We start from the raw sequence: 23774 nt of genomic DNA, 5'->3' as shown, positions 1-23774 counted from the left end.
CATCTAAAACAGCACATAGCAGAATACTTTTGCCAATGTAATAAATAACTGTGTGTATTTTGAATCTAATTAATATGGTGTGTGTGCTTTGGTCCTTGACAGTATGATAAATGTGTGTAGCTGGAGTCCATGTATGTGTAAAATGTTATGTTGTTTGAAAGGCAGTGTGTGCTCATGTGTGTTTGAGTTCATGTGTATGAGATTGTGTGAGTGTGTGTCATTTGATGTTTTTCGTTTGATTGGCAGTCCTGTCCTGCTTTTAACACTCAGTCTGCTCTGATTCTCAACATATGCCACAATTACACTACCATTCCTCTGTTCTAACACTTTAAAGATGTGGAACTTCACACACAAACTCTCACTGAGTACGCCTAATGTACCATTATTTGGCAAGGGAAAGTTTAGAAAGAAAGGAAGAAAGAAAGAAAGAAAGAGAGAGCATTTAGTTCTGCACACGAACAGGTATAATAAACTATAGGCTACTGTAGTGAGTGTAACATTTTCCACTCATGATCTATAGATTAGAATAACTATAAGACTGCATTCTAACTAGAAACATCTAAACTATTTTTTTAAACTAATTACAAACTTTAAAAAATTAAGCCAAGGCGCGCGTGACATCAGCTAATTGTTTTGCAGATTTTTTCCTCTCAGAGGTAAGACGCAATTGTTGCCACTACAATGATTTGTGACGAGTCGCCCCTATGTGTGTGTGCGTGTGTATGTGCCTTGCGCTCTAAAAAAAAAAAAAAAGCCCACTTTTCCGCGGGAGGATTTTCAATGAGATGACGTCGCACCAGCAGCCAATCAGCTGTTAGGGGGCTGGTCTCTGGAACTGGCCGTAGTAGGTTATCAGCCAGTATCCTCGCAGTCCGAGGTCAGGAAGCCAGGTGATCCCGCAGAGAAGCGCGTCTACCCCGCGACCAGCCGAACACAACAGTCGACAAGAGGACGAGGAAGTTTTGTGTGCAGAAGCAATGCTGACTGACCTGCACGCAGATATGGTACCGAAGCGCGACCCGGTGAAGTTAGAGGGAAGAGAGCACACACAGGCAGCGTGTGAGTGCCAAAGCCAATGTAACAACTGCAAAATCTTCCTGAGTTTATTCATCCTCTCGCTATCTCTGCACCTCATCACGCTCTTCTGCTACCTGGACCTGCGCTCGGAGCTCAAACGCGAGATTTCGCAGAAGAACAAAGATGATATGTCATCAACATTGCCCCACTTTGAAGCCACAGCGCCAGAGCCCCGGTTACCGGACACCGACAACCCAACAATAGGCGAACTGGTAAATTAAGTTATCTGTTGTTCTATAAAAGAGCAAGTAAACAATTAAAAACTACACTTTTAGTGTGCGTCAACTTCTGTTATTGTATTAAGAATTTCAAAGGCGCCCTTTTTATTGTCTTCCCACCCCGGCCAGTTGATTGTTTGCTTGTTGGAGACCTATTGTTAGAGTCCACGTCCTCTAAATAGTGACTGTGAATGAGACAGAAAGTAGGTAGAAAGATCTCTAAGACTGTGACGGATGTATCTGATACATTGTCAGTTTTAAGTAAATGCCAAGGGTCACAACATTTAGTTTATTTAATTATCACTTTAAGAGGTTATACTAAATAAATAAATTACTCATTATTTGTCATTATCTAAAGCGACTAGTTGACGCAACGCGTTCTAGACGCAGCGCAACGATATAACAGAACGCAGGTATCTGCGCGAGACGCGGCGCGACGGTCAACGAAATCCGTCTAGCGGATGTTTACATTGAAAACAATAATAAAAAAGAAAATGCGGACGGACGCAAAGACGTGTTCGGTGTGAACGGCCCTTAGAAATTGACACATTTTTACCAGAACAGCACGAGGTCTTGCTCGAGGGCACATGCACCCAAGTCAAGACAACCACCTATTCAGTTTTCTCTCACCCCAGTCAGGTTGTGCGTCAAAAGCCCGGGTGTGACGCGCTTCTCGTAACTGTGAATCGTTCACCTGCGGGCGACATTTGTTCTGTTTAAACAACATCTGTCCTTTTTACGAGCTCTCCTCATCAGACGCACTTTACTGTCGGCGGCACAGGTCGCTGTTTATGTAGCCGTCGCTGCGGTTTGGCCCGGACTCTTGTTTGATTCCTTTGGCAAAACTCCATGCTCGTCGCAGCGTTTCCTGATGTTCACCCCGCGGGCAGCGCGTTACTGCTGGATGCAGAGGGCATAGCTCAGGGATGCGTTTTTAGCAGCACTGGAGGTCAATTGCTTTTGTAAACTTAGAAATAGGTACACAGATAAATCCAAGGAATAAATCTAATGTACATTTATATACGTGGTGCTATATATATCAATCATCTTATTGCTTAAATAAGCAGCTTATTTGGTTTAAACTAGAACACATCAAGCACTATGTTTGTTTATATCTCCAGCAACATACAGTTGCTCTCCCAGTTTTGTCATGATTTTTTTGTGTGGGTGCTGTAGTACAAATAATACCAGATATTGACACAGCCCACACTTAATTATGAGGATGCTTGTAATGTACAGTAAAAGTTAGTGTAAAGGGCAATATTAGTTAACAAGTTTGCTTGCTGTGGTTTTGCCCAGTGGGACATGTTCCTTGATAAACCAATATCAGATTTTATAGTTAAGGGTGGAGTTGTGGCTTGAACGACATTCTTATGAGCCTCGCATGTCTCTCTGATTGTACAGGGAGTTAAACAGAAAGGTCACCCAAACATGAAAGTTCTGTTATCATTGACTTAATCTCATGTTGTTTCAAACTCGTATGACTTTCTTCTTGTAGAACACAAAAGGAGATGTTGGGTTGAATGACTGCCTTAGTCACCTTTTACTTTCATGGTCATTATAAAATCCAAGACAAACACGCTTCAGGTGCAACCTCCACTATAGTCAGGTTTAATACAAGTTAAGACATCAATTGTGGCATGATGTTGATTATCACAATTTATTTTGACTTGCCCCTCCTTTTCTTAAAAAAATGCAAAAGCATGGTTACAGTGAGAGACTTGCAATGGAAGTGAATGGGGACAATCCATAAACATTAAAATACTCGCTGTTTCAAAAGTATAGCCACAAGACATAAACAATATGAGTGTTAGTGTGATTTCTAGTGTGATCAAATCACTTACTAAACTTTTCTGTGTCAAGTTAAAGCCAAATTTAAAACTTAATTTCCATGACAATGTAATGTCAACAAACCTTAAAATGACGATTTAATCAACTTTAAAGCTCAAATTATCCATGAGTTTTAACAGAAGTTAAAGTGCTTTATAAAATAATAAGCTTTTACATTTTCACCTATAAACCCTCCTAAAATGGCACCATTCACTTCCATTGTAAGTACCTCAATGTAACTTAGATTTTTGCATTTTTTTGCTTTCAAAGAAAAGGACGGACAAGTCTAAATTATATTTTGTTTTTTTTGTGATAATCAACATTATGCCACAAATGCTGTCGATTGAGTTTAACTTGTATTGGACATGTAATATTCCTTTAAGTAACTTTCTCAATGAGAGTTTGGAGGGCTCTCACATAGGATCAAACCTGTGGGCTTTGATCTGGCAAACTATTTTGGATATTGTTTAGTGCATGGTTTAACACAATCATCAAGTTTTTTTTATAAAATTTTTTGCCTCAGAGCAAAAGTATGTGTGTACATGACATTTGCGTGTGTGGGGGGGAGTGTCCTTGCGTGTTACTGTGTGCATGTGCGTGCATATTTTTGTGTTTGTGAGTATTGCACTGATGCATGTCAGATCTTTAGAAGGCATGTAACATGACAACTCTGATTGATGGAGGGAGGCGTGAGTGTGGTTAATCTATTAGCATAAATATGACATGCAAGCAAACCACAGAAAGAGTGTGTGTGTCATATGACCACTCTGTTGTTATGTGAAAACCGCTATATATAAAATGTACACTCACCTAAAGGATTATTAGGAACACCATACTAATACTGTGTTTGACCCCCTTTCGCCTTCAGAACTGCCTTAATTCTACGTGGCATTGATTCAACAAGGTGCTGAAAGCATTCTTTAGAAATGTTGGCCCATATTGATAGGATAGCATCTTGCAGTTGATGGAGATTTGTGGGATGCACATCCAGGGCATGAAGCTCCCGTTCCACCACATCCCAAAGATGCTCTATTGGGTTGAGATCTGGTGACTGTGGGGGCCATTTTAGTACAGTGAACTCATTGTCATGTTCAAGAAACCAATTTGAAATGATTCGAGCTTTGTGACATGGTGCATTATCCTGCTGGAAGTAGCCATCAGAGGATGGGTACATGGTGGCCATAAAGGGATGGACATGGTCAGAAACAATGCTCAGGTAGGCCGTGGCATTTAAATGATGCCCAATTGGCACTAAGGGGCCTAAAGTGTGCCAAGAAAACATCCCCCACACCATTACACCACCACCACCAGCCTGCACAGTGGTAACAAGGCATGATGGATCCATGTTCTCATTCTGTTTACGCCAAATTCTGACACTACCATCTGAATGTCTCAACAGAAATCGAGACTCATCAGACCAGGCAACATTTTTCCAGTCTTCAACTGTCCAATTTTGGTGAGCTCTTGCAAATTGTAGCCTCTTTCTCCTATTTGTAGTGGAGATGAGTGGTACCCGGTGGGGTCTTCTGCTGTTGTAGCCCATCCGCCTCAAGGTTGTGCATGTTGTGGCTTCACAAATGCTTTGCTGCATACCTCGGTTGTAACGAGTGGTTATTTCAGGCAAAGTTGCTCTTCTATCAGCTTGAATCAGTCGGCCCATCCTCTGACCTCTAGCATCAACAAGGCATTTTCGCCCACAGGACTGCCACATACTGGATGTTTTTCCCTTTTCACACCATTCTTTGTAAACCCTAGAAATGGTTGTGCGTGAAAATCCCAGTAACTGAGCAGATTGTGAAATACTCAGACCGGCCCGTCTGGCACCAACAACCATGCCATGCTCAAAATTGCTTAAATCACCTTTCTTTCCCATTCTGACATTCAGTTTGGAGTTCAGGAGATTGTCTTGACCAGGACCACACCCCTAAATGCATTGAAGCAACTGCCATGTGATTGGTTGATTAGATAATTGCATTAATGAGAAATTGAACAGGTGTTCCTAATAATCCTTTAGGTGAGTGTATATATAAAATCTATATATAAAACAGTTTCTTTTCTTTAACTAAATGAAAGTATCAGTGTATGGTATAAGTCTACACATGTAGCACTTAATATCAGTAACAGCTGTGGAAAAATGCTGTTCACCTCTAATTACAGTACACATCAGAGCCATCTCTGTTACTGTATTAATCAGCCCTGTATGTGTTCCAGTAAGGATCGTACCTGTTACAGTGTAGATCAGACCCTTCCTTTGTTAGAGAGTGTGTGTGTGTGTGTGTGTGTGTGTGTGTGTGTGTGTGTGTGTGTGTAAGAATATGGGAAAGAGAAGGGAATATTTTCCTCCTCAATGTCCTCTCTCTCAGGCATTATGGCAGGTGGCCAAATCACAGTGTGAGTTCTCTAATACACACACACAATTCCTTATTAACCTTTGTAGGTATGGGATTCCTCCGCGACAGGATATTACATTAATGGACAGAGTCAGCCAAACTCTAATTACTCTTTATTCAACTATTTACCACTGTAACTAATACACACATGCATGTTTCTCACAGACACTCAGTGTGTGAGTCCTTTGAGTTAGCAGTAAGGAATTTGCTTGTTGATCAACATCTTAGATCTGATATAGTGTTAGCCATATATCCCAGAGCACTGCTCTGTCTGATTACAAAAGTGTGTGTGTATGTGTACTAATGAGGGATCTAAGAACGGGTTCACCTCAGCCAAACAGGTGTTAGAGAGCTGTGTGCTGTAGAAACAGAATGTTTGCATGACTTTAATGGCTTTACTTTAAACAGCTGGATCTATTTAAGGAGTCCCAGACAACAGCCAACCCAGATGTGTGTGTAAGTTTGGGAACAAAAGCTTTAAAATTACACATAAAAGCGGCATGATTAATAGATAAATAGATACTGTAGATATAAAAGACAGAAACACTGATATATATGATAGATAGATATAAAAGACAGAGTGATAGATTTAAAAGACAGAAAGTGATTGTTAGGTATAAAAAAACAGATGGATAGATATATATAGATGATAGACATAGATAAAGTTATTAAAGACAGAAAGAGTGATTGATATTAAAGATAGATAGATAAAGTGAAAGACAACACAAAACCAGGGCATAGATTGACAATCAGAAGTATGCATTTTGCAGTTCTGTTGTTGTTGTTTTTTTTGGATGGGATGCATCTTAACTCCCCTTTATGCAGAGCTTAAAGGCTGCAGGTTTTGACGTTATCTGTTGCTTCTTTGACCACATTCACTTTGTCTTTGGACAAGAAACCCAGTGCAGATACTTGCTGACCCCTGACATCTGACCTTTCACACAAGCCCTGCCACTTTAAAAAAAGAGGAAATGGCTCAGTGGACTCTGTATCAATAAATGAAGGTTTCTGTCATGTGAAATAGAATTAGAAATTCTATTAATATGATAATATAATAATATTTAAGATTTGTATAAGATTTGAATAAGATTTGATGGAAAGGAGGAGGTGAGAACCGGCTTGACAATATAAATTATATTTGAATTATAAACTGAAACAAAAGACATAAACTCACATGTCGGACATGTCCGTAAACTATCTCTCTCTCCCACACAATCCTCCGCAGTCGGCCTTTATCCCTCTCGGAGGCTTGATTAGCCCTATAAGTGACCGGGTGTGTAGAATCACGACCCGGCCCGCCCTCCGCCCTGCCACATTCCTCCCTCGTTCTCTCAGGCATGGGAGCCCCCGGGATGACGTACATCCCCCCTCTTTCCCTGGGGTAGGGCGTGCCCGAAGCCCCGTCTGCCGGCAGGTCATCCCCGTCTACCTGGATGAGGGAGGGGACAAGGGGAGGGAATCAGAAATAATAAAAATGGGAGGGTACTTTCTGTAACCGTGTAGTCCCCCCCCGATTCTCCGATACGCCGTAGCTTGTTCCTCGGCCACTCCTCCACCCTCTAACGGACGACAGCTGGCCGACGGAATGCCCCACCATGTTCTTGGGGAACAGAAGGGGTCTCCCCCGCCCCTGCCAGCGGTTCTCCTGCTCCTGGCGGTCGGCAGCGACCCCCTCCCCGCTCGCAGTCGTCTGTCTCAGATCCCGCCGCATTTCAGCAGCTGGTAGGGGACTCCTCCGCCCCTGGCAGCAGCCCTGACCGCTCCAGGCGGTTGGTTAGGAGCCCCTTCTCCCCTCGCGGTCAGCTCTGTTGGGGTGGACGGTAGTGGCGAGAACTCTACTACGGCGTATCCCTCCTCCTTTCCGGATTTCGGCACCAGTGTAATGTATTTCATGGAAAGGAGGAGGTGAGAACTGGTTTGACGATATAAATAATATTTTAATGATTAACTTAAACAGAAGACACAAACATACACATGACGGACATGTCCGTAAACAATCTCTTTCTCTCCCGCACCATCCTCCGCAGTCAGCCTTTATCCCTCTCGGAGGCTTGATTAGCCTGATAAGGGACCGGGTGTGTAGAATCACAACCCGGCCCCGCCCTTCGCCCTGCCACACCATGTTCGATAATTTTTGCACCCCTTCTGAAATATCTGTTAGGGCTCAGAGGGCAATTTGGTTTGCTCCCTCTATGATATGATGTGACGCTCAGTATAGGAAAGTGGTTGTGCATAACGTGTGTGCTTTGAAGAGGGAAAAGTGGCTCTTTATTGAGTGTGTGTGAGCATCTCGTGCATTTGCAACGAATGTTCTATTCTTTTTTGCACTTATTGCATTTGTTATTGCATTTATTTGAGTGCAAGACACGGAAACAACATTTTGAACAATATTGCGAACAACAATATTCCTTTGCCAACAAACAATAGTGGGGAGATGGGAACAGTGTTTAGTTTTTTTTTGGAGCAGACCCGGAGTGAATCGCGGGCTCTGCTTTCCGCTGCGCGTGCTGATACGCAGGTGCCTGTGAGGCAGCTGGTATGGGGCTTTTAGTCGGACGCTGGCACGAAACCGAGCGAGGGTGAACGGGCTGTAATGTACTCTGTGTGGGCATAAAGTGTCTCATAGCCTGTTACTGCTGCTGAATCGCGATGTAACGCTCAGCAAACCTATTCATAGAGCTGCCAAATAGGTCGGCTGGAGACACTGGAGCATCCAAAAGAGTGGCTTTTTCCTTATCACTCATTTCTGCCCTGGAGCACCGCCATTTTGTGGAGTGCTGATCCAGCTTGTTCTGCTGCGGAGTAAGCATTTCCCACATAGATAGATAGATAGATCTGAGACCGACCGCGAGCGGGGAGGGGCTAGATGCCGACTGCCAAGAGCGGGAGAACCGCAACCAGGGGCGGGGGAGACCCCTTCTGTTCCCCAAGAACGTGGTGGGGCGTTCCGTCCGCCAGGGGCTGGAGGACTGCCTCCAGGGATGGAGCAGTGTCCCCAGGAGTCGCCGTGAACGTGGAGGGGTGTTCTTTCCGCCCGGGAGGTGGGGAATTTTTTTCCCCTTCAATTCACTGAACGGCATTTTAGAGGTATTTTTAAAAGATGATTGTGTCCCCTTTATTGTTAGTAAGTACGTTTAATACAACCTTTTAAGTTGGTTCACAAGCTGAATAATCAGTTATGAGGTAATGATTAATCATTGCAATAATCGCAGAATAGTCGAATAATCGTTAGTTGCTGCCCTAGTCAGGACTGCTATCCCTGAATAACCTTGTGGGTGTGTGTGTGCTTTGTATATTTGTGTATGTTTGTATTTTTGTTTGTTTGTGTATGCATGTCAGTTTGTCTGTTAGACCCTTTGTGTGTATGTTTGACAGTGAGCGTATAATAGCAGCCATTATTCTGGTCTTGCTTGGCTTTTGTGAGGAATGATCTGCCTCTCTGTTGTGGTGTTTGTGTGTCTATATCTGTTAATATTGTATTTTCTCTCTGTGGGGTGGTTTAAACGTTTAGCAATGGTTTGTGTTTCCTGGTGGTTTGCTTCCTTGTTTTGACATCTTTGTGTATGTGAGTGTGTGTGTGTGTGTGTGTGTGTGTGTGTTTGTTTTACACTGAATGGAATTCCCTCTGTTTAATCTTAAACCTGTATGGTTCACCTGGGGGTTCACAGACTGAAAGCTTTTCAGAAAAAATCTAATTGTCTGTGGCCAAACAATAATCTGTCACTGTAAACCCAGAGGACAAAAGGTCATGCTTGATGTGTGTGATTAAGGCCAAGGCCTCCTATTATCAAACCATACTACAGGAACTATGTGAGATTTCAAAATCTGACATTCCGGATGAATTTGCTCCTCTGAACAAAGGCAGTTTAGATGTTTCAGTATTAAAAGTTTGTAATGTGTCATTTGATTTATTAAGGATGTCAAATTAATTTGAGTATAGCTAGTTGAATATTTGATAATTTGGAAACATAATTTTCATGGGTGTTGTTTGGGAAACCTCGGTCCATTTGGAGTTGTAGAGGAAAAAAAAAGAGAAATTAGAAAGGAAGATGACTTGAGGCTTGACTAAACAGGACAATCTATCTCGTTGTCTGTGATATGTGAACCTCCCTGTGGTTTGTGATGAGAGCAGAGGTTTGTGTTGTTTTTGGAGTCATTACCAGCATATTCTTGATGGTCCTCTGAGAATCATATGAAATGTTGCTCTCAATAATGTAATCCATATGTCATAACATGCTCACAATCTAAACCTGCCCAGATCTGTATGTGTGGACATGCACATCTGTATGGGGTCTGTTTGTAAAGACTCCACACACCCTCTGCAGATCATAGGCTGGAAATAAAAATGATGACGGTGACATACACTTTTATTTCTGTGCTCTTTTACATTTTGAACTGTATATAATTGATATTCTACATATAATTCTAGAAAATATATATTTTTTATAGGAACAGTAACTGTAATAGTATTAACAAAAACTCCAACTGTGGAGAAATACTTGTGTGAAAAAACACATGCAATTTATATTTTTACATTTATATTTTAAACCTTTTTTTGGCACAGAATGTGTACATTTGAAATAAAAAAGGAATAGAAATAATTATCAGCCCTAATTTACACTCTTATTTACAGGTATAATTTACACCCCAGCCCAGTTTAAAGAACATCTGAAAATGTGAAGACATCTAACCCTGATCTTACACTGAACTGTTTGGCTGGTTTAAGCTGTTCTTAAAGTCTGTGAGTGTTGTACAAGTGGAATCATGACCATGTGATACAGAATTCTCAATGGGTAGAACATGGTGCCAGCAAGTAGTGTAGTCTAAGGCATACGGCATATGCCCACCTAAATTAAGTGATGATACGTATAGCCACCAGAACAGCAAGTAGGCTTTTGACCCAGAACTTTTTCAATCTACTAACCCGATGCCACAGCACCGTTGAGTGAAATGTGTTTGTTTATTTTTATATGTGAGATAAGTGTACAGAGATTCTCTCTAAACGCACACGGGAGCTCAACTGATGGCACTGGCAAGACAGACTGACTAAGTTGATCCACAAATCAGAACGTTCATTTCAGATGTTATTGGATATTTACTAACCAATAATATTTTCAGTTTCATTAAGGGGCAGGACATTTCCAGCATCTAATGCTGATGCACAAGCATCCCTGAAGTAACCATAATTTGCACTGTAAATGTATATCCCTGTTAAATGTAAATATCTAGAAAATAATAATATTATATATATATATATATATATATATATATATATATATATATTTCGGTATAGCGATTGGAGTGAGGCATCAGGAAGTAGGGCTCCTGACCTTCCCTTTAAAATCAAAAGTTTTATGCAGCACATAAAGTAAATTATATTAATCTAGAATATCACTGTTATATTATGAGCAATTCTAAGCAGAATCAAGCCTGTGCTTCAGCTCCGCTGACAACGAGGTCCACCGCTAGCATCACTAGCAAACTAGCAGCCATGGCCACAACTTCTATCTCCAACAAACAGGCTGTGTTGAAGGCCTGCTGGTGTTTGAACTAACTAAACCATGGATCAGTATCAGAGATTATATTTCTGCTCTGAATCAGGAGTCTATCGGTCCTTTGCAAAGCATTGTGAGAGACTGTAGATGGTTTTCAAAGCCGTTTGGTTGTAACAAAATCCCAGGTCGGGTAGAAAATGCAATTAAAACCCTATAAAAGCAGAACTCGACTCTTCTGGATCGCATTGAGGATTTTGAAAACCGATTGTGAATGTCCGGAGTGTAGCGAAATTGGCCAAGACCCTGTCACATTTGCTGCCGAAATGCTGCTAGAGATGATGGGCCCGGAGGTCTTTGACAAGCCACCAACACTTACAGATCACCTGAACAGAAGTCGGCAAATGGCCATAATCCACGCCCCTATATTGTGTGCTTCCTCCGATTTCAAGACAAGGAGCAAGTGTTACAAAGGGCAAGACGTGGGCAAGAAATACAAGGAAAGTACAGTCAGAATTTATCCAGATCTCAGTGCTGCCCTGTCAAGGAAACGTGCTTCATACAAAGGCATTAAACATTAGTTTTTCCAGAAGGGCATATGATTTCAGCGGCTTTACCCAGCTCACTTGAGAGTAACCTACAAGGAAGAAACTTTCATATTTAATACACTAGAGGAGGTGAAGAAATTCTACGACCAACATGTCAATGCTAAAGATGGTCACTAAATGGAGAATGCTACTCTATTCTTAAGTTGGTGGATTTGAAGATATGGATACTTTTCAAGTATCTTTATTATTATTTATTTATTTATTTGCAACAAACATGTTTTCCACCTCGAACCTATACAAACTGATGACCTAGTGATATAAAATAAGACTTTTAGAGGGAGAGAGAGAGAGAGGAGACAAGACAATTTCACTATAAACCGAATAGCACATTATAGTACACAAATAAAACAAATAACCATTAATTTTTATGTTGGCTATATATGGTAATACAAGGTAACTTGTTACCGTGAACATTACTACACTCATACTATTTATAGTATACAATGCTTAACAGTTTGTGTATTATGTATTTAGTAGTTTATTAATTACAGTAATTATAAAGTATTAATTTTCATTGTGGCCTAATGAAAAGAATATTAATTTGAATACATATTTAACATCAAGTTACTATAACATTGTGCTTCGTAGTGTACCATGAATGTTACACCACTGGTGCTTTAACAATGCCAGGATGTGGGTTTGAGTCTCAGGGAATGGATGGACTGTTAAAAATGCATACCTTGTAAGATGCTTTAAAAAAATAAAAGAAAAAAAATTTAGATGATTTATCAATGGTTTGGATTCAGTGCAATCAAAAACTAACTTTGAAGCACTGACAGTGATTTCATAAACACACTCAAACATACACATATTAATTTCTACTTATCTATCTCTCTCTTTCTCTACCTCTTTCATTTTTTTCTACCCAAGAGCTGTATGTTCATTTGAGTGCCTGTCAAGCTGTTTAGCAGATGTGTGTCTCTCTCTCTCTCTCTCTCTCTCTCCTACCCCTGCCTCTATCTCTTGCTCTCTGTTTCATGTGGTTTGTGGTTTGTCTCTAATTGGAATTGTTTAAAAGCCACAACATAGAGCCCTTTACACCAGGCAAAGCAGAGGAGGGGGGAACAAAGCCAGCCAGTGAGAATAAATCAAGAGAGCAGGTGGAGAAGAGTATGTGCCAAATTGCAGACAGGTGCGGCCCAGCCTCGACACCAAGCACTCAACAGAATCACCATATACTCTGTCCTTCACATAAAATACTAACCACTTGATTGCGGCTCGCCTTTCTGACCACTAGGAATGCCCACAGTGACATAGGATGAATTCCATTTGAAAGTGAACATCACTATGCCCTAATCACTCCGAAGGGCATTGCACTTGAAGTGAGTAATCTGAGGGATGCTGGGAATTACTGTCTCTTATGTTTCTATATGGGACACCCTGCACAAAGACATACGTCACTGCCAATTGAGTTTGAATCTGAAAATCAAGAATGACTTTGATAACATACACTTTTTTTTCTGGTATCTTTATGGTAATCTCCATTATTCAAACTTATTAATATGACTAAATCAACCTGACTACTTTAGTTTACACCATCAAAAGTCATTTTTAACGATTAGATCAGGTAGAAATAGATCCTTAATTTTTGTTCACCCAAAAATGAAAATTCTCATCATTTACTCAACCTCATGCCATCCCAGATGTGTATGACTTTCTTCTGCTGAACACAAACGATTTTAGGAAGAATGTCTCATCTCTGTAGGTCCATAAATTTCAAGTGGATTGTGATCAGCAATGTAAAGCTCCAAAAACAAAGACAATCATTGTAAAATTAATCCATATCTAAACCGAAACGATCGCTTTGGGAGAAAAACAGATAAATATTTAAGTTCTTTTGACAATAATTGTTCGATTCCATTCGCCATCTGATGCTCGTCCATGAGTGGACTCGGTTGACACTGCCTCTCGTGTGACCTTATAGCGATTTTGTGTCAGTTCACATGAGAAATGACGCGATACAACCGAAAGTTTACAAGAGAACAATGTTCACAAGCTTTATTGGTTTTGCTTTTATTTGAAGATGCCAGCAAATTTGCGTCACGTGAGAGGCAGGTTGAATCGTGTCCCCTCATGGACGTGCATCGGAGAGCAACCGGAATTAAACCATTATAGTGAAAAGGACTTACATTTTGATATGTTTCTCACCCATAGAGATCTGCATTCCACTTGCTTTTTTGTGAGTAAATGATGAGAGAATTAAAATTTTTGGGTGAACTATCCCTTTAATCACTGTATGATTTTGGACACAATTCAGCCGTCTGAGAAAAATTTCGAGAATCCTAAAGGATTTCTGTCGTTGTAGGGCAACATCTGTAATCTTACAACGTTCAGTGTGACACGTTTATCGATGGCCGATTAATACCCTTTGCGTTGATCTTTAGCCTCCAACGAATTTCTGGCAGTGTCAGAAATGGATCATCGCAGCCATATAGTGTGACTGCTATTAGGACGGCCAGATGAGATGATCCGCTGCTCTCTCGCATCCCAGTTCACTTGGAAAGAAACCTGCTCCTCGCAACATTTGTGATCAATTATCACTCTACTTCAAGCTTTTTCAATGTGTTTTTTCTTCTTTTTAATAGAATTTTTTTTTATAAATAAGCTGAAAACACTTGGAGAAAAGTGTTACCCATCTGCAAATATGATAGCATTATTCCCTGAATTAAATGAATACAAAGCTTACAAAACTAAAATAAATTATTGTATCGGACCACGGCGTGATACAGAATTGGAACACGTGTCTTTATGCGGGGGCGCGCGGTCACGTGCCACTCTCGTATACTCTACCAGGGTCCGCAACTGATTAGAGAGAAGCATAAAGAACTTTAAATATTTTTTAACAAGTACGCGCACTAAATAGAGACGGAATGTTTCCAGTGGACCAAACAAAATCTGCATGGGAGAATACAAGGAACTGACAAACAAGCATTTATTTTTAGACTCGAAAGCGTTTATGGGATGTTTTAATCCAAATCAGCAGATACAACTATAGAAATATATGTCATGTTTGTGCAGTATCCATAGGAAATTTGCAAGCGTGAAATATTATCAGCCTATACAGAAGTTTGTCATTTTTCAGGCCACAAGTCTTTTTATTTCCACAATGAATCTTTGCTTGTGGTTGCTATTACTGTAGGCTACCTCCCACAATCACGTTCATTCTCATTATCTGTAATGTTTTGTAATTATGATCAGGCTGTCTTACTACGCAGTCTTCGTAGGGCACCAACTCCCTAGGGGGGCACCAGATACTCCACCGGCTGCCCTTACTCGCATAGTGAGGCTATTTCCAGTCGTGACAGTGCAGCTCCTATCTACTTGAATTGGGAAAGACAGAAATCTCCAAAACGGTTGGTCAAGATTATGATCAAAGATTAAAATCAGCAGTAAAATCTGACAACACTGGTACAAGAAATGGTGCTTCTTTACCTCCTATTATGCAAAAAAATTTAATTTTACTAGCTTTTATAGCTAATGTGCATGCGTGTTTGATTGACAGGCGACGTCTATCTCTAAAAGGTGATTGGATCTTTTACCTGTAAGGTGGGACTTCCTATCTACATCTGTTGAATGTTGGCTGCAGTTGGGCATTCTAATTTCTCCCATTCATTTTAATAGAAGTGGCCCGTCTCTGCTAAATACTCTCTGGTGCAACTTCAAGGTAAATGTGCTTCACGTGTGCCAAGTATGTACACTATGCACTGTATGTACAATTGATTGCTAACGTGGACACGACATCCATTGTTGCTGGACTACTGTGTGTACTGTTATACAATTTCTTCATGTGCAAATAAATTTACTAAAATTTGATGAATAAAAAAAAAATCAGAAGAAAGATGTTTTTTTTACAAAGTTTTGTGTGAAATTGAGTAAATATAGTGCTAAATAAGCATTGGCATTGTATCAGACTATTGGCCACCCTGCTCTCTGGAAATCGGCATCAGCCATAAAAAAAAAAACCTGTATCAATGACGCCAGAATAATGTGATTATAATGCGCAAAATTGCTTCCTCGAAGTGACCAACTCTAAGTGAGTTTCTGACTGTTCAGTTTATACCTCTTTGTGTTTGGTTGGTGTGTTGATACCTTTTGGCACTCTGCTTTCAAGTTGGATGTCTTGGGAAAATATACAATATAGACCTTTAAAGCTTTATTAAGGTTTTATCCCTGAGTTCCCTCATGTCCCAGTATGTCTCAAGAGAAAATAATGTTTTTTTAAGGTGTTTTAATGAAGCCATTAAAGTCTGGCATTAAAAAATATATATATATTGTAAGGGTGGAGCAGAGACTCATCATTGAACAAGATGTTGAACACGTTCCAGGAACATGTGTGTGATTGTATGCACACATTTCTCTTTAAAGGTATTAGCTCACATGTTAATTTAAAGATTGTTCTAAAAAGCTAGACTGATTATGGTGTGAATCTGTGAATGATCAAGATAGCCAAAGCTTGTGTTTGTGTGTATGCGTGCATGTTGATGGGTGGGTCTTTTGGACCAGAAATAATCTGGCAAATTCAAAAAGGTTCTCAGAAAAGCAAATTAAATCTTGAAGTATATATTCATCAATAAAGACACTCTGCTGCTGGCACATACTTTTATGCATGGGAATATCAGTCGCTTTCTTTTTAAAGCTTTAGCTACGGAGAACGGCGTTTGTTTCTTTTATAAACCTTTGACTATTCAGCTGAATTTGGGGAATGACAAATCAAATGGTTGTTGCTGTTCTGTTCATTGGTTGAACAGATTGAACCAGTTCATCGGTTTGTGCTAGTGCTCTGTCTTCAGTTATGCGCTACGGGCCTGCTATAAAATCTATTTAGGAAATTTTAAATGTTTACATTTAAGGATTTAAATGGTTATGAATTTGTAGGTAGATTAGCCCTTACTGTGAAATCATTGTTATTGTTTTTTTGTTTTGTTTTTCAACCCTTTTCTCCCCAATTTGGAATGCCCAATTCCCAATGCGCTCTTAAATCCTCTTAGGGACTTGCCTCAATCCAGGTGGCAGAGGATGAATCTCAGTTTCCTCCATGTCTGAGACCATCAATCCGCACAGCTTATCATGTGGCATGTTGAGCGCAGTACTGCAAAGATGTAGTGCGTGTGGAGGCCCACGCTATTCTCTGCGGCATCCTTGCACAACTCCCCACATGCCCCACGAGAGAGAACCACATTATGGCGAAGAGGTTAACCCCTACCCACCCTTGCAACTGGGCCAATTGGTTGCTTAGGAAGCCTGACTGGAGTCACTCAGCATGCCCTGGATTCAAACTTGTGACTCCAGTTGTGGTAGTCAGCATCTTTACTTGCTGAGCTACCCAGGCCCCCTACTCTGAAATCATTGTTAATACTTAAATGGTAAGTTATAATAATGCTTAAATGAAAGTTGGAAGTCGACAGACATTTTATACTCGCAGGAGATATTGCTCTGCCATGTTCATCTGTACTAATAATGCACAGTATAGTCATTATTTATGAATTCATTTAAAGGCATAATTTATGTGTATGTACTGTATATGGATATTTTAGTGTTACGCAAAGTTTAATTTTCTCCAGTTTAAAGCAAGTCCTAGTGACTCGCACATTAAACATTATGGAGAAAAAAAAAAGAATTTACAGGAAGGATGACTACGGAGAAAAATAAGCAGACAAGAGAAATAACGAGAGAATGATTGAGAAAAGCAAAAATAGGAGAGAGAAAGAGGGATTAAAGTTGTCGAGGGCATTCTGTATTCAGTTTGCTTGTTGAGCTAAGTCTTTTGTTTGAAGCTGTCATGGTTTGCATACAACAGAACATATGCTCAGATGTACTGGATAATAATTGAAAAATTTGTGAAGTTACGTGGGGCTCTGTGATCTCTTGTTTCTAATCTTATGCTCTGGATAAATATTTGTGATGTATGTGTATAAGTCTGTGTTTATGTAGTCCAAGCCACAGGATTAGTTACGGATGACTCTGTCTAATGTTATATGTTAGGACACTTGGGTGAAAATGTATGTGCCAATCTCTTGAAGTAATTTGTGCAGACTGGTGTGCAGTATGTGTCTTTAAAAATTGTGTGCATATGTAATTAGAGGTGGGTTACTTAACTATACTGTATCAATATTCTAATGCCAAAAATCTATATTTTAGTTCGATTTTTCACATTCATATTTTTGGAAAAACGAATTGAACCCGACGAACACTTATTTCTGTTTGACTAAACTGCAAAATCATAGCGGGCTAAGAATATAAGTATATGTCCATACAGATCCTTCATACAGCTGGACTGCAAGGATTTTAGAGTAATGATAAATACGCTGGAACCTTGAAAAATGTTGGCATCATTTTCTTTACTGACACTGACTTGCCTTTACTTTCTTCAAGAATGCAAAGCAGACAGTTTAGTACTCATTTCGTAAAGCACTGTTTGTCCAATGAAGATGAATTAGAAACAAGTGAGTAAAAGTTTGCAATACACTACAATCACAATATTATAGTATCGCAAGTCGCTACCCAGATATTCCCACCCAGATTTACTGTATAATAAGTATGTCATGTCTTCTGTAGTAGTGTGTATGTGTGTGTCATTTTGGGGTGGTGTGTTATTGATTCAGTGAGTAAAGAAACAGACTGTGTGCCCGGAGAAGTTTAGATGAGGCTCAGGGGTGAAGACAAACAGATGACAGAATTGACTTCTTTGAGCTGTCCCTGATTTTCTCTCTCTCTCTCTCTCTCTCTCTCTCCCTCTGCAGCTGTTCACTTTTTCTGCTGTATTCTGTTCATCAGCTGGTATTAATCCCTCCAAACACTCAAAACTCTTCAGACAAATGGAAACGCCTCACTTTACAAACCACTTATGGCACCAGACACACGACCCTTGGATTGAGTGTGTGTGTCAGAGAGAGAAAGAGATAGAGAACAAATGGAGCCCAGGGTCTGGTTTTAGTTAAAAGGGCAAATACTTATATGCATGCACACTTAAACTATGGTTCTGGAGGTTTTTGCAGTTGTCGCTTAGCTACAGTGATGACAGACAGAAATAGATCAAGTTTAATAGGGTCAAAATGGGCTTAATTGCACACATACGCAAGCTCTTTTGTAACACTTGCCGTCTTGTAAATATACTGTAGAACTTATGTGCCGTAGCTGAGAAGAAAGAAAAATATGAGCCTAAATTGTCACTTAAGGCTGAAGTAGCTGGGTTTACATCCATGTATTTTATGCACATTTGGGGATATTGCATAAAACTGCTGGATGGAAACACCAAGATGCAAATAAAAACGCACCTGAGGTTGACATTATTTTTTAATTCAGTAAGAGGAAATGTGCTGAAACTATGATGGAAACACATTTACAGAATAAACTCTTATTGAATTTATTAGAAATACAAGATGTGCATAAAAAAACAAAAAGGCATGTGACTGATTAATTAATGATTCATTCATAAATGGACCAACCAGAGGACCAATCATCGTATCTGAAATGTTGCTCTGGTCATCGTGAAATAATGGTGTCTAAAAAGCCAAAGCCTGCATAGAGTTTGCAGAGCAAATAAGTCAAATACAAACTTGAACTGCCGAAGAGCAGTTTTGACACTTTTGACGTATATTATAGTTTAGCATGTCAAAGACATAAGGAAGGAGGAATGCACACGCATAGTGCTCCCAGAACTGTGTGACGTGGTGTCACTCCCAAACATGAGACAAAGTTCTTCTAGGGTGTTTGGTCTGTGTGCTCTATACCGCAAGTACTTTATTAATAAAAGTGTCACAGTGGGTAATTTTTTCCGGTAGTGATGATTTTGTTCTTTTTAAAACAAGGGATGAAAACATGGCTTTATTCACTCTTTGTTTTTGTGATATAATTTTTTTTTGCATACATTAAATTCGCAAATTGGATGGAAACATAGCTACTATTTTATATTGCACTCCATCCCGTCTCCCATTGGTCATCAAACAGATAGTCCTGCCTCAAACTTGTTTAATTCGTTAAGCCAATATTGCTGTGTCAGGATGATCAAACAAACAGAGCAATGTTTTGATAAAGCCTCCAGTGCTTACATATTTCAGGGAAATCAAGCTGGGAAATTATTTTAACACTGAAAATAACACCCACTTCAGCATTAAATGTGATTCGGTTCTCATTATATTTTTTTGGGTGAGCTATGATAGACGTCAGGGCAAACAAACCAAGTTTGAGGACATGTGTAAAGCTGCCAATTTACCCATTGCTAGAATCATGTTTAGACCATTGCTTCAGACTTTGTATTTGATTTGGGACCAAATACATCATTATCTGATGTTTTACTGTGTTCACTCATAAATAAGGCCTCACCAAGACAGTCCTCCTGAGAATCCAAAAACTCACTCTAATGTCATGGCCTGATCTAATTTCAACCTCCAGACGATATTCTGCACTCATTTGGCAATATCCATGTGAGGGTGTAACGAGGTTGCTGAAGTTTAGGGGAAGTCACAGAGTTTTCTGATACAGTACTAGCTTTGCGTATAGCAGTATAGGGACATGGCTGCTACTTCAATGCCTTTTTCATAAATATTGATTGAGAATTGACAACCCATATTCACGAGTGTGCTTGTACAACACGTCAACCAACCAACACAGTTTCAAATCAATACATATTGTTCATATTCCAGCAATGCATTTTTTCTTAGTTTAAAACCTAACCCCAACCCTAAAGCTACTATAACCTGCATTTAATTATGGACGTCTAGCTAGTTTTAGACCGAAAATGTCTTTAAATATTCTCACTACCTGAGACCATTTTTTTTTTTTTTATTCCACTATTTTAAAGGGATAGTTCATCCAAAAATTAAACTTCTCATTATTTACTTATCCTCATGACATCCCAGATGTGTATGACTTTGGCTTCTGCGGAACAAAAACAAAGATTTTTAGAAGAAAATCTTAGGCCTAGTCGACACTAATACATTTTCTTTTGAAAAGAGACAGCGTTTTTGTCTGTGAAAACTGAGTTTTTGAAAATGCACTCCAAATTTAATACATTTGAAAACTCCATTTTCACGTTGTGTGGACTGTGAAAATGGATGCTTTGGAAAACGATGACGCATTTTAAGTCACGTGATCTATCCAACCAAAACAATCAAGATGGCGGCTGGTGTTATAGCGGCGCTGTTGTGCCTGATACTAACTTTGATATCATTGTTAAAAAATAAATGTCACTTTGTACAACCTTCACATTGCATTCCTTCAAAGGTGAAGGGAAGTTTACTCGGAATTGGTGTCCGGTGATGGAACATGAGGACAATTGCGTTTCAGACCGTATATGCAATGGGGATTTTCCGCATGCGCAGTGACATGATTTAAGCGTTTTCATACGTTTCAGTGTGGTCTAGCAACTTTTGGAAAACGCTTGGAAACGTTAGTGTAGACAGAGCATTTTGAAATGAAAATGTATCCGGATTAATGTAGATGTAGCCTTCGCTCTGTTGGTTTTTTAAATGCAGGTGAATGGTGGCCAGAAAAGTAATCCATAAGACTCCAGCAGTTTAATGTCCATCCATCCATCCATCCATCTTCAACCGCTTATCCGAAGTCGGGTCGCGGGGGCAGCTGCTCCAGCAGGGGGCCCCCAAACTTCCCTATCCCGAGCCACATTAACCAACTCTGACTGGGGGACCCCGAGGCGTTCCCAGGCCAGTGTGGAGATGTAATCTCTCCACCTAGTCCTTGGTCTTCCCTAAGGCCTCCTCCCAGCTGGACTTGCCTGGAACACCTCCCAAGGGAGTGGGCCAGGGGGCAATGGAAGCTTTGAACATCGCCCACTCCGGTTCAATGTCCCCAACCTCCGCAGGGATGCCTGAAAAACTCCGCCGGAGGTGTGAGTTGAAGATCTCGCGGACAGGGACCTCCTCCAAACGTTCCCAGTTCACCCGCACTACTCGCTTGGGCTTCCCAGGTCTGTCCAGAGTCTTTCCCCACCCCCTGACCCAGCTCACCACCAGATGGTGATCGGATGACAGCTCTGCCCCTCTCTTTACCCGAGTGTCCAAAACATATGGCCTCAGATCCGATGACACGATTACAAAATCGATCATCGACCTTCGGCCTAGGGTGCTCTGGTACCACGTACACTTATGAGCATCCTTATGTTTGAACATGGTGTTTGTTATAGATAATCCATGACTAGCACAGAAGTCTAATAACAAACATCCACTTGAGTTCAGATCAGGGAGGCCGTTCCTCCCAATCACGCCTTTCCAGGTGTCCCTGTCATTTCCCACGTGTGCGTTGATGTCACCCAGCATCACTATGGAGTCCCCCAACGGGGCCCTATTCAGGACTCCATTCAGGGTCTCCAAGAAGGCCGAATACTCTGAACTGCTGTTCGGTGCATATGCACAGACAACAGTCAGAGTTTTCCCCCCCACAACCCGTAGGCGTAGGGAGGCGACCCTCTCGTCCACCGGGGTAAACTCCAACGTAGTGGCGCTCAGCCGGGGACTTGTGAGTATCCCCACACCCGCCCGTCGCCTCACACCCTGGGAAACTCCAGAGAAGAATAGAGTCCATCCCCTATCCAGGAGTACGGATCCAGAGCCAAAACTGTGCGTCGATGTAAGCCCCACCAGATCCAACTGGTAACGCTCCACCTCCCTCACTAGTTCCGGCTCCTTCCCCTCCAGTGAGGTGACATTCCACGTCCCCAGAGCAAGCCTTTTCTGCCCGGGTCTGGTCCGTCGAGGCCCACGGCCTTCACTGCCGCCCATATGGCAGCGCACCCGACTCCTGCGGTTCCTCCAATGGGTGGTGGGCCCAAGGGATATAGAGGGGGGTTCCACGTCGCTTCTTCGGGCTGTGCCCGGCCGGGCTCCGTGACAAGCCCGGCCACCAGGCGCTCGCCGACGAGCCCTCCATCTGGGCCTGGCTCCAGACGGGGGCCCCGGGCTTCCTCCGGGCAGGGTAACTCCTCCTCTTGCCGTTTTATTCATGAGTCATTGTGAACCATTCTTAGTCTGGCCCCTCACCTGAGACCACTTTGCCTTGGGAGACCCTACCAGGAGCACATGGCTCCAGACAACACAACCCTCAGGATCATAAGGGCACACAAACCTCTCCACCACGATAAGGTGCTGGTTCCCGGAGAGGAATACAGTTTAATGTATATATTAAAAAGTGATATGATGGGTGTGGGTGAGAAACAGATGAATATTTAAGTCATTTCATATGTGAAAGTAAAAATGGAGATTTATGGTAAAAAAGGACTTAAATATTGATTTTCACCCACACTTATCATATTGCTTTTGAAGACATAGATTATCCAGTTTTATGGGTTACTTTCATGCTGCTTTTGGACCTGCAGATTTCTGGTCATCCTTCACTTATATTGTATGGATAAACAGAGCTGAGATATTCTTCTAAAAATCTTTATTTGTGTTCAGCATGAAAAAGAACGTCATGCACGTCTGGGATGGCATGAGTATGAGAAATTTAGATTTTTGGGTGAACTATCCCTTTAAGGCTAGTTTTAACAAATAGGCTTTTAAAAAGTCTTGCAATCAGCATGCATTTTTGTTATGGGATGTAAAATGATGAATTCTAAGATACTGCATTAGTTATTTATAGGGTTGGGAACCGAGAACAGAGGTTCTTGTTCAGAACCAGTACAATTTTATTTAAAATACTGGAACCATATGATTTTCATGGCTTTCGGTTCCATTAACGGTTCCAAAATGTGCAGTTTTCAGAGCAGTTAATTAATCTTTCTGACAAGTAATGACTTTCATAATGTCCTGCTCTAAATTATTTAAAAACTATTACGTAACATTACAAGTGATGTAATGTTGTGCTTAAAGCTTGTACTTGAAGATACTTTAGGCAGCGCAGATATTGACTGGTTGTTCATATGAAAATGTATAGTTAAAGATCTAAGTTTTGTTGTAGTCAGAGAAATTTTATAAAATAATTAATGAAATGTTAATATATTTTTTTATGTAGAATTTTTATTTAATATGTAGTTAGGATCAGTTATTGGATACATTTATGCCTCTAAAACATTTTGTAAACAAGCCTTTTACACAAATTGTATTTCATTTATTTCTGATTTGTTAAATATGCCTCAGAACGATAAATGATCTCGTCATTTGACAGCAGGCTGCTGAGGGCATTAAATGCAATAAAAAAAAATACATT

The 23774-nt window shown here is 40.7% G+C and overlaps 1 protein-coding gene across 1 annotated transcript in view; it reads left to right on the top strand.

Moving 5' to 3' along the window:
- The first annotated feature begins 887 nt into the window (after positions 1-887).
- Positions 888-23774, top strand: part of eda (ectodysplasin A) — a 56982-nt gene continuing 34095 nt past the window's right edge. Inside the window, exon 1 of the mRNA XM_052109381.1 lies at positions 888-1289. Within this exon, the coding sequence (XP_051965341.1) occupies positions 978-1289 (312 nt within the window). The 5' untranslated portion in view covers positions 888-977. The remainder of the gene's footprint in view (positions 1290-23774) is intronic.

This window comes from Xyrauchen texanus, chromosome 3, assembly GCF_025860055.1.
Source record: "Xyrauchen texanus isolate HMW12.3.18 chromosome 3, RBS_HiC_50CHRs, whole genome shotgun sequence".
Lineage (NCBI taxonomy): Eukaryota > Metazoa > Chordata > Actinopteri > Cypriniformes > Catostomidae > Xyrauchen > Xyrauchen texanus.
This window is presented reverse-complemented; position numbering and strand designations above follow the sequence as displayed.